A 12,841-nucleotide genomic window follows, 5' to 3' on the forward strand; every position below is an offset into this window, starting at 1 on the left:
CTTGAGTGTGGCTCTTCCACAAAATACCGACTTCTGCGCATGGGCCACGAAGTTTCAATCGCACTGTACGTGCACGCCCGCACGTGGTATTTTGTGGAAGAGCCGCACTCAAGGGACCAAAGAGCCGCATGTGGCTTGCGAGCCGCAGTTTGCCGACCACTGAATAGGATACCTAAGAATGTTAGTTACAAATGATAGTTATCAGAGGTAAATATTTTTAAGTTTACATGTGTATGTCACAATATTAGTACATGTACACATATACATATATGCATCTCACAGAAGGGAAGTGCAATGATGTCTGTAATTTACACTGAAAAGTATAAAAAATCAGATAGGTCTATGGATGAATATATAAATATGTAGTAATACAAGTATAGTAAAATGTTAGTAGAAATGAGGTGGGCAAATATATATATATATTTTTTTTCTGTAAAAATTTTCAACTTTGCTGAATATTTAAAATTTTTTATAATAAAATGTTAGAAAAACATTGTCATGTTATACAGTATAAACAATGAAAAATACCAGTCAATGTCGTATTACTTTGTTCTTCTTACTATCTCACTTAGGATGATAGATATGTAATATGCCATATAACTCAAAGACTGGAAAGTATAAGTTCCTAAAATTTAAAGCATATATGCATAAACCTTCAAAGTTCCACTGATAATTAAATCTCTGCTTTTAAAATGTGCTAAACCACAATATCAAAACAGACATGTTTCAAAGAACTGGTACTCCTTTAAAGAAGATTACCAAAAACAGATCGCTTTCTCTGCAAGGTAAATATGCTAAAAATTATAAATATGAATTTAAAAAATTAGAGCATTAAATAAGACTAGTATGAAGGAGGTCAATCTGGATGAAGTAGTTCTTCCTGTGATAGGAAAAGTAAGATTCAAAAGCAGTTAAAAAATAAAAATGCCTCACGAAAATTCCTAGATCAAGAATATAAAAAAGGAAGTAATTTTGCCCTAGGCTAAAAGAAATTTTGTCCTTAAGTTATCTGAAAGAAATACAACTAAATGGGCCCAAATGTCAAACTCCTAAAATACAAGAAAGCTTTTCAACATGATAATCTGTCTTTGCTCTTTGTAGAAAGTATGAAACTTGCTTACCTAAGATGGCACAGAAAAATAAAGATACAATAGTTATATCTGTAGCATCCCAATTTTCAAACATTAACATATTTACATACCTAATATTATTTTTAAGAACTTTTGAGCAACTGAAGCATTTAAAGGTTGTGTAAGTCTTTTCTTCATTGTCAACATCTCCTTCATGTTTTCCGTAGTAAAAGTCACTAACTAACATGATCAATTTTTCTTTCTCTGCACCAGTCTTAGTTTTCTTTTCAGTACTTGAAATTTCTACTTTAATCATCTCCAAAAATTTATTTATCATGCCTGGACAACAACGCTGAAAGAGGAAAAAAAATAAGCCACTATGAGTTTAAGCCTGAGTGTTGAAAATTAAAATGCAAGACTAAGATTTTTCATTAAGTAATGTGACTGACATACATGTCACCATGGACAAAAAATAAGGTATAAAGGGGAATTTTAAAATTACATGTAAGATTAAACACCTAATAAAATATTCTGATTAATACATTATCTTCATTAAAAATTAAAATATAATGTACATATGCTGTAGTGCATATAAACTTAATTTTTAAATTTGATGCTTCATAAGGATTTTTTAAATCTTGTATGAAGACAATCATTATGAATATCAATTTTTACCGAAGTTATATGAAAATACCAATGAAAAGATTTCTTACCTAAATGTCTGGAGAAATCAGCATTTACCACATATCAATTCTTAATATTTTCAGAGATTTTTTGGATATTTCTAAAAATAAAATTTTGAAAAAGTTTTTACCTTCATGTGATATTTCAAAGCATCCAAATTATTGAATTGAACATTGCACTTTGGACAAGATCTTTGAAAAGGGTTTCCAGTTTTATGTTCAGTTGATGAGGTACCTAAAATAAATTAAGGATTATTATTATTACTCAATTTTTTTCTTTTTTAAATCTTAAACAACCAGTAATAAGTTTTAAAATTTATCACAATTTCTAAAATTTAAATATAATTTCTTTTTTATATGCCACATTCATATTTACCTTTTGATGTCATAATTGAGGAGGATGTCACTGAAGAAGAGCTGTCTAAAGATAATGTAGCACATGAACCTATTTCAGAAACATCGTCACTGGTCTTTGGCTTTTTTGGATGAACTCTGTTTGCTATAATACTAGGACGTTTTCTTATAGGCAGAGTTTCACCTACAGCTACAATTTAAATAGTGAAAAAGATATTTGTAAATGCTTTAGTATATAATAGAACATTGCTTAAAAATGCTAATAAAATGATCTTACCTTTAAAATTAAGTAAAAGTACTTCAGAGCTAAATTAAAGGTAATACAATTAAATTACCATATCATACAAATGACAATAAAGAATGATAAAAATTTATATGATAAATAGGTACAAAAAATTGCACAGCCAGCCAGCATGGCTCAGTGGTTGAGCATCGACCTATGAACCAGGAGGTCATAGCTTGATTCCCAGCCAGGGCACATGCCTAGGTTGTGGGCTTGATCCCCAGTATGGGGTATGCAGGAGGCAGCCAATCAATGATTTTCTCTCATTGCTGATGTTTCATCTCTCCCTCCCTAGTCCTCTCTAAAATCAATAAAAACTTATACATATACATATGCATATAAGATGCCTTTAATACAGATCCCCATGTTGTGGTGACCCCCAACCATAATATTATTTTTGTTGCTACTTCATAACTGTAATTTTGCTACTGTTATGAATCGTAATGTAAATATCTGATATGCTATATGTGTTTTCCGATGGTCACGACCACAGGTTGAGAACCGCTGGGAGAGAAACATCAATATGTTTCTCTCACATTGATTGATTGCCTCCTGCATGCACGTCGACCAGGGCCCTGGCTGGGGAGGAGCTTGCAATCAAGGTACATGCCCTTGATTGGAATCGAACCCGGGACCCTTTAGTCCACAGGCCGTCGCTCTATCCACTGAGCCACACTGGTTAGGGCAGCCTCACTTCTTATGCTCATTCCTGGCAATAAAAACAGTTTTGTATTTTTAAAGAAACTGCACCAGCAGCTATTACGGAGTACACATATTTAAACTCATAAAATAAACTAATACAAAAAATGCTAAAGATGCTTTTGAATAAAGAGGTAGTATGAAAAAGTCAGACCAAAACAATCCCCAGAAAAAACTTAAACCACAGAGAATACTCTAAGCTCAGTTCCAAATATGAATTTATTTTTAGACGTGTCAATACATTTGAGCTTGTAAGTAAAAACAATTTCTATTCTAAAAATTAGAGAAACCCTTTATGATACTTAAAAACTTAAGATGTCTAATGGAAAACTCAAGTTGGTTCTTTTCCCACTTAACAAGTTGACAGGAAGTTTAAATAATCTGTTTATTCCCGTTAGTCTAATGGTTCTGTCTTAGGGAATATAGTGGGCATGTCATATCACAATTTCTAAAATTTATATATAATTTCTTTTTTATATGCCACATTCATATTTACCTTTTGATGTCATAATTGAGGAGGATGTCACTGAAGGAGAGCTGTCTAAAGATAATGTAGCACATGAATCTCCAGGAATTACTGGAGATTCAGATAAAGAAACTCCCCTTTAACCTTTTTAAAAAATTAGACTTTTAAATAAAATTTTGTTAAATAGAGATTTCATTGCTAAAAAGTTTTGAGTTTGAAAACCATCACCTTAAAGGCTAAAAGATTACGCAATTCAGCGCATTTGCAAGAGAGGTTGGATTATTTAGGCTATAACCAGATCTAGCAAACGTCCTTTTGAAAATAACACACAATTGTACTTTGTAATAAAATTTCTAAGACTTCACATTATATTTTAATGTTCCCAACTGTACACTAAAGGAGAAGTAGTAGCATAAATACATTAATGGGTTCCTCTGTCAAATCTGTGTTTCGTTCTTTGAGATAACATAGAAATGATTTTTTACATTTTCAAGCACATAATTACTGACAGCAATACTGCAAACACTTGGGACTGATTTTTTTGTAATCACACTAACATTCTTCTCAGATGCTTAGGTTATTTGAACAACTGATGATTGCTGGTGTTTTGGACTAGGCCACTGATTATCTAGCAGGCTGTATAGCAAAAATATACTTTTATATATAATTTTTTGAAGTATGAGTAAATCTCCAAGTTAAATAAAATTATTTTGAGCTCAATAGTTTTAAATTCTGACTCTTTAACTTATTTATATCTGTTGCGTCTGCCTTGTTCACTATCCTCATTCTGCAAAATCAAATTCAAATCCAAACTTCTCCAAGAACCTTCTACAATCATCCTAGACAGAAGTCCAGTAATCTTTTTTTTCTGGATAGCATATATAAGCATTCATAATTATCATGTTAACACTGTTTATTGTCAAGTCCTTTAAGACTTTAATGTATTTCTCACTTATCTCATTTGAGCCTCAAAAAAGCTCTGAGATAAGCAGAGCAACAATTAAAATTATATCTCCAAACAACTGATTTCAGGTCTGAAGAATGAATGCATTATGTGAGAAAAACAAAAGCATCTATTTTAGTATTATGAGAAAATTAGGTGTAAAGAAGTTAATTATAAAGACCACAGAAATCTTTAGAATAGAGACTGAAACCTATATCTTCCTAATTAACTATAATCCTATTTACTATTAGAGCAATATTCCGATCCTCATAGCACTACAATTATAGAGAGAGTAGGAGTCACTGTCTTTACCCTCTAGAACAGAGGTTCTTAACCTGTGGGCCGTGACCCCTTTGGGGGTTGAACGACTCTTTCATAGGGGTCGCCTAAGACCATCGGAAAACACATATATAATTACATATTGATTTTGTGATTAATCACTATGCTTTAATTATGTTCAATTTGTAACAATGAAAATACATCCTGCATATCAGATATTTACATTATGATTCATAACAGTAGCAAAATTACAGTTATGGAGTAGCAACAAAAATAATTTTATGGTTGGGGGTCACCACAACATGAGGAACTGTATTAAAAGGTCGCGGCATTAGGAAGGTTGAGAACCACTGCCCTAGAAGCTTTAAGAACTCAAGCTTTTTCTATGAAAAAAGACCATCCTATATAATAAAAGAGTAATATGCAAATAGGCAGAACAACCAAACAATCAAAGTGTAATATGCTAATGATATGCTAAGGCTTCTCAACCACTCGCTATGATGTGCACTGACCACCAGGGGGGAGATGCTCTAACTGGTAGGTTAGCTTGCTGCTGGGGTCTGCCAGATGGGGACTGAGTGAGATGGGCCAGACATGCCCTGGAGCCCTCCTGCGATCCCTCCCTGGCCCGATTGTGCACCGGTGGTGTTCCTCAGCCTGGCCTGCGCCCTCTAGCAATCCGGGACCCCTTGGGGGGGATATAGGAGAGCAGGTTTCAGCCCGATCCCACAGGCCACTCCCTTTGGGAGGACACCAGACGCAGTGCTTGCTCACCTCTAGCAATCGGGACTGATTAGGCGCGAGCCAGCAGCAGGCCCAGTGGGGCCAGAATGAGCGGGAGCAGCAGGTAGGAGCCAGGCAGTGTTGGACTGTGGGTTTCAGCCCGATCCCTGCAGGCCACCCAGAGGGACCCCACCCATGCACGAATTCGTGCACTGGGTCTCTAGTGTACTTTATAAAATCAGATTTTAGACAAGTACTTTTTCTCCTCATTTATTTTGGATCTTGGCTATTTTACTAACTATATAAGTGACACCTAGATAGGTGACTATCAAGTCAAGTATTTTTTAGAATGGGAACATATTTTTTGGGAAACACATTACTAAAAATTTCTTACTGTTTTGATTTGGTAAATGCATACTAATTTGTTAAGTAAACAATTTAAACATGCAAAAATTTCCAGTGTACCTCTCTCCATTTAGTGAAATATATCAACTTTGCTAATATAGAAATAGTAATTGATTTGATTATAAGGAATTTTCAACTTGACAAAATCCCTTCAAGGCATACTAGTTTACTTAACTACAACAAAGAACTTTGTTATGGTATACCATCAAAGAATGGTAATTCTTTTTAAATTAGAAATTTTCATTATTCCTTCAATGAGTATTTACTGAGTACTTATTATGTACAAATCAATGTTTCTTTAGTACTGCCATTTTATAATACTACTCTATAATCATATTTAACTATCACTTCTACATAATTTATTTGGATAGAAAGACACTAACTAGTCTATGAAGAAATAAACTATAACCACACAATTTTTCTCATATTAATAACCTCCCAAATAATTAATATTTAAAAAATAACCATAATATTAGGACACCAAGGGACTTCTCTGACTCACAGCCTATGGTGGGTCCAAGTGAGAATGAGCTGAAAGAATACATATTAGTCAACTTAATAAAAAAGAAATGAAATATTCTATTATTAAATACAATTTTATATAAAACCATCCAAGAAAAGCATCAGAAACTATTAACTTCCATCTTACAATGTATGAAAAACTTAACACAAAGGTATGAGTTTCAAAATAGACATTCATTCTATATGTATATTAATCAGTTCTCTCTTTATTATATTTCTAAAAAGTGATAAGCCAAACCTTCTGTATAAACTTTTGATCCGTCTTGGGATGGTGGTATTGTGTCCTGGGTCAGGTCAAACAGTAAGTCAGAAGACTTATCCATTTCAACTTGTGATGAACTCCTTATAAATGACTGTAAAAGTTATAATTATTTTATTTCATAAACATTTATAAAGGTAATTTTAACTGTATGCCACTACCATAAAAATAGCCTTAATGATTCAATGACTAATAAGTTATAAAACAAAAAGGTAATTATTACTCTGTCAAATTAGCATCTACTGGATGAAGAATATATGTGAACTCTCTGGATTATTACAATTATTTTTCTGGAAATCTAAAATTAGTTTGAAATAAAAAGTTTAAATTAAAGCAATCACAGTATTGGCAAAGTAGAGGTTATATTTTGGTAAACTTTTCTGCAAGGAAATTTTGGCAGTATCTATTAAGGGCTTTAAAAAGTTCATATCCTTTGATCCAATTATTTCAAATATTCTGCTTTCACGAATTTATGCTAAGGAAATGAAAATATTTAATGGAAAAATTATTTGTTATAGCAAAAAATCAAAACCTGTATGTCCAACAATGGAGGAATGGTAAAATAAATTAAATGACATATTATCATGCAACATTAACCAATGACAAAGAAAAATGTTTCCAATATAAATTTCAGTGAAAAAAGAACAGATATGTGTATAAAATATAATCCTAATTATTATTCTATATACCACACTAACCATTTGCAGAAACAATAGCAAAATACGCTTGCATTCTCTTCTGTTTCTTTTCTACCTCCTATATATATTACCTTTAAAATGGGAATATAAGAATCTTAAGTGTTCTGTGCTTAAAATCGAGACACAGTCAGGTTTTAAGAATCTTACTTTGTTCCTAAGTTTTCTGTTGACATAGGTTTCTTAAGTAATGGAGACAGATATTGAAGTGACCCAAGCCATTCCATTCCTAAAATCTGAGGCATAGCAGGCAGATTTCTGCATTTGAGTCTTAATGTGTATTATATAAAATCAGCAATGACTTTAGACTTAGTTGTAACCAAGCACAATATTACTACAAGATAAATTTTTTTCAAAATATCTGCCCTTAGAAATGGAAAATATTCACTAGCAATGGTCCAAAATAGTTCTTCAACAGAAGTTCCTCCAATTACAGTTAATACTTTAAACCCTTTCCTAGGTGATGACTCCGGTCAATTAAGTACCACCATTTCAAAGAGCGGACACATTATTCAACAAATAACATGTTAAAATAATTCTCCAATTGGGAATTACTGGAAATTCAGAAGACCTGTCCGTTTATTTAACTATGAAACCTTGGGCAAGTCACTTCTAAGGTTCAAGTTATTCAACTTTCCAACTGAAATGAGAGCCACCAATCAATGTCTATTTAAAATGTACTTGCCTCTTTCACAGTACATGTATTCTACCAAGTAGTTGTCATAACAGTACTAATAAAGACCTAATATTATCTCTTATTTTATAAATAGGTAAGCTTAAGTATGGTTAAGCAAGGTTACCAGTACAACCCAGCTCTGGCAAACACCTTGATTGCAGCTTCATGAGACCTTGAAGCAGAGGACCCCGTTAAGCCATGCCATGCCTCCTGACTCACAGAAATCATGAGATAATAAGTGTATATTGCTTTAAACTTCTAAGTCTATGGTATTATTGTTATGCAACAATAAATAATTAATATATATGCTTTGTAAGTCTTTCTTTAAAGTAAAAATGGCATTCCATTAAAAGAAAAAAAAAAAGACAACAGGCCCAGCTGGCATGGCTCATTGGTTGAGCATCGACCTATGGATCAGAAGGTCACGGTTCGATTCCCAGTCAGGGCACATGCCTGGGTTGCAGGCTCAGTCCCCAAGAGGGGACATGTAGGAGGCAGCCAAACAATGATTGTCTCTCATCATTGATGTTTCTCCCTCTCCCTCTCCCTTCCTCTCTGAAATCAATAAAAGTAGCATAGTTTTCAATATTATACCTATCCTATATAATAAAACCCTAATATGCAAAGCGACCAAATGGCAGAATGACCCATCACTATGATGCACACTGACCACCAGGGGGCAGACGCTCAATGCAGGAGCTGCCCCCTGATGGTCAGTGCACTCCCACAGGGGAGCGCCGCTCAGCCAGAAGCCGGGCTCAGGGCTGGCAAGCGCAGCCGTGGTGGTGGGAGCCTCTCCTCCACAGCAGCACTAAGGACCTCCTGGGGGATGTCCACCTGCCAGCGTAGGCCCACTACCTGGCTTAAGCCAGCAGGTAGACATCCCCCGAGGGGTCCTGGACTGCAAGAGGGCACAGGCCGGCCTGATGGACACTCCCCACTCCCCAGTATACGATGTCGTGCTCTGGGCCTCTAGTTTAAATATAATTACCTGATTTGTTAACAGGTTGGATAGTTAGTTTCTACAATTATTACTTTGAGTATTGGTTGAACTATCATAAAGATGGTGATATTTTCTCATAGTGATTATGCTTCTACCAAAATAGTGACTAGCTATGATAGTCCATAATTCTAACTGGGTATTATAATATCCAATATGTCCCTGAGCTAACTGTATAGTTTCAGAAACACTTACAGGTTTAGACACATTCTGAATAATAGAGCTTTGTGAAGGTTTCGATTGAGGATGAAATCTAGGTAAGGCAGCCACTGGATTTGATGTTGGGTCTTTGTAGTGTGGATTTGTAGGCTTGAATGCATCAGGAACACCTGTATTTTAAAATTACACAACATGTTGAATATTTTCCTCTACAACAAATTCTGTCAAAATATTTCAGTTTAAAATTAATATAATATAATAATACTCTACCTTGATTGAGTAGCTCATTCTTTATTGCCTTTGAAGACGAGCTGGAATTACCTCTGTTCAAAATATCTATAAAAATTACAGTTATTTTAAACAAACAAAATTAAAATGCACTCAGACACAGAGAACAGATTGGTGGTTGCCAGAGGGGAGGGGGTTTGGGGGACTGGGTGAAAGAGGTGAAAGGATTGAGAAGTACAGATTGGTAGTTACAAAATAGTCCTGGGAATATAAAGGACAGCATAGGAAATCTAGTAAATAATATTGCAGTAACTATGTATGATGCCATGTGGGTACTGAAAATACTGGGGGGAACAATTTGTAAAGTGTATGATTGTCTAACCACTACACAGGATACCTAAAACCAATACAAAATAATATTGAAAGTAAGGTGTAATTGAAAAATAAAAAATAAATTTATTTTAAAACTTATTTGACTTTAATAGATAATAATAGAACAAGGTTGTATATAGACTTAGGTTCCTGTGACTCAAGCCCTCCCCTAATACCCATGCCACATTCATACCCCTAAAAGTCTAGAAGTTTCATTATGGTTAAACTGATTGGATGATCTATACCATTACTCCTGAGTTCTAAAAGGAACATTGTCAGAGACTGCAAAGAGGACATACAGATGGCCAAGACATATGAAAAGAAGCTCATGGTCACTAATCATCAGAGAAATACAAATTAAAACCACCTCACACCAGCAGAAGGACTATCATCCATAAATCAACAAACAAGTTATGGCGAGGATGTGTAGGAAAGGGAACCCTCATACTCTGTCAGTGCAAATGCAAATTGGTGAAGCCACTATGGAAAACAGTGTGGAATTTTCTCAAAAAATTAAAAATGGAACTGCCTCATGACCCAGTGATTCCACTTCTAGGTCTGAAAAAATCTGAAACATTAAATTGAAAGAATACATGCAACCTTATGTTCATTGGAACATTACTTACAATAGCCAAGATATAGAAGCAACCCAAGTGCCCATCAATATATGAATGGATAAAAAGGCTGTGGAACAGCTCCGACCGGTGTCACTCAGTGGTTAGAACATTGGCCCTTGCACCGAAGGGTCTTGGATTCAATTCCTGGCCAAGGGCACATACCTGGCTTGCAGGTTTCATCCCTGGCCCTAGTTGGAGCAGGTGCGGGAGGCAACAATCAATGTGTCTCTCATGCATCAATGTTTCTCTCCTCGCCTCTCCTCCCTCCTTCCCTTCCACACTCTCTAAAAACCAATGGGAAAAAAATCCTCAGGTGAGGATTAACAAGACAAAACAAAAAGGCTGTGGTACATATATACAATGAAATATTACTTGGCCATAAAAAAAGAATTATGTGTGAGAGAGACACATTGATAGGTTGGCTCCTGAACGTAAGGTGTCCCGACTGGGGCCAAAGAGTGAATCTGCAACCCAGGTACATGCCCTTGACCAGGAATTGAACCTACTACCCTTCGGTGTGCAGACCAGTGCTCTAACCATTGATAACATTGGCCAGGGCCATGCCTAGTACATTTTATACTTAAAGTGGCACTCCACTTAGCACCTTTCAATTTGCCACAAGAAATAAATTTGAGAATTAAATAATTTATTCTACCTCTGATGAAACTAAATAGAAGTACTATTCCAAGTTTAGAATCAAGAGAAGAACTAGGCTTTCAGAAAAAAACTTGTCTCTCAACCATACTATTATGCATTGCCATGGTAAGTAAGAAAATACTGGCATGCTGGCTATATTATTTTGTAAACTCTCCTTGCTTAAAAAAGTAACTATAATGAGAAAGAATCTGTTTCCTCTTTCTCCCTTGATAGTCAGTATGTTGTTCCCCTACACTTTACACATTATTGGACATTTAAAGAAATGTCATCAATATCTTCTCTTTAACATTATAACAATGATAAGTCTAATTACTGTGAATGAAATCTAATAATCCACAATGGTACTGGTCACATTCTGCTAGAAAGGTATGAGGATTAAGTGTGCTGACTACCTGTATCATCCAAGTACATAGGCTGAAGACCATGCCCTCCTCCTTCATGAATATAATCAGGAGTTGCTGGAAGATGGCTGTGCTCAGAAGCTACAGTCCATGTTGATACACAGACCAGAGATTGTATAATCATGCAGTGTCTGTTCATTTTGTAGCCATGAATCAAGATGACACTGTGATATGAGAACCCTCTCAGAGACTAACACAAACTTATTTAGTATTCTGGTATTTTAAACAAAGCAGTCCAAACACTTCCTTTTCTAGGTACATTTGGGCTTTAGGGGGGAAAAGAAAAATCAACAAAAAAACCCAGGTAAATAGGCTACTTGGTTCCACTAAAAATTATGATTTCCAATCTCAGAAGGCTTACAATACCATTAGGTACAAGTCCCAACCACATTCTCCCTCTGATTCTCACAAATTCTTAATGACCTCTAGGCTCCTTCTTACCTTATAGAGCAGCGGTTCTCAACCTGTGGGTCGCGACCCCTTTGGTGGTCAAACGACCTTTTCACAGGGGTCGCCTAAGACCTTCCTGCATATCAGATATTTACATTATGATTCATAACAGTAGCAACATTACAGTTATGAAGTAGCAACGAAAATAATTTTATGGTTGGTCACAACATGAGGAACTGTATTTAAAGGGCCAGAAGGTTGAGAACCACTGTTATAGAGTAACAAGGACATATAAGACAGCACACAGGTTTTTCCATTAGAAACATCTTAGAAAACTTTACCGAAAGTAAATGCTTACTTGAAATGGCTGGTTTTGAACTTGATATCTCTCCAACAAAGATCAGCTCATCATCATCCTCATCCTGCTTTTCTTCTACGTTCTTCTGCCATGGTTCCAGTTCTTCTTCTACACATTCCATAAAGAGTTCTGCCATTTTTGAATTATCTAATTTTCAAAACGAGAGAAGCAAATCTTATTTTTAAAATACTTTTTGCAACACAAAGTATGATATTTAACGTGTACTTTGATAATCCTAATAGCAATTACTGAATTGATATTTGTAATCAGTAAATAGTAGCAAAATTAAGAAACCTGAAATTCAATCTCTAATATCTGAACTAGTAAAATTATGCTAGCTAGATAAATAATGGATGACGATAGCTATTTACAGTGGCCAACAGATTTTAGGAACATTCAAATCCAATCAAAATGAATTTTAGTTTTATAACTAGAATATGATTATATTTATGGAAAGGACTGTCTGTACCTATTATCTTAACCCCCACCAAACTCCTACATTAACAAAAAGGGAGATAAGCAAAGAATAAGAGGCAACAGGTGGGAGATATAATAGAAAAACTGGACCAGATTGAGGGATACTAGGCACAGAGCAAAGCAGG

At 35.0% G+C, this 12,841-nt stretch overlaps 1 protein-coding gene across 2 annotated transcripts in view; it reads right to left on the reverse strand.

Annotated features, from left to right (window-relative positions):
- ZNF280C (zinc finger protein 280C) overlaps positions 1–12,841 on the reverse strand; it is a 51,937-nt gene that overhangs the window by 27,005 nt on the left and 12,091 nt on the right. For both annotated transcript variants that reach the window (XM_006769869.2, XM_015567904.1), the window contains 7 exons: positions 12,240–12,386; positions 9,487–9,552; positions 9,253–9,386; positions 6,666–6,780; positions 2,130–2,297; positions 1,885–1,988; positions 1,202–1,422 (listed from right to left, as the gene is read on the reverse strand). In XM_006769869.2, the coding sequence (XP_006769932.1) occupies positions 1,202–1,422; positions 1,885–1,988; positions 2,130–2,297; positions 6,666–6,780; positions 9,253–9,386; positions 9,487–9,552; positions 12,240–12,386 (955 nt within the window). The remainder of the gene's footprint in view (positions 1–1,201; positions 1,423–1,884; positions 1,989–2,129; positions 2,298–6,665; positions 6,781–9,252; positions 9,387–9,486; positions 9,553–12,239; positions 12,387–12,841) is intronic.

This window comes from Myotis davidii, unplaced genomic scaffold (assembly GCF_000327345.1).
Source record: "Myotis davidii unplaced genomic scaffold, ASM32734v1 scaffold900, whole genome shotgun sequence".
NCBI lineage: Eukaryota > Metazoa > Chordata > Mammalia > Chiroptera > Vespertilionidae > Myotis > Myotis davidii.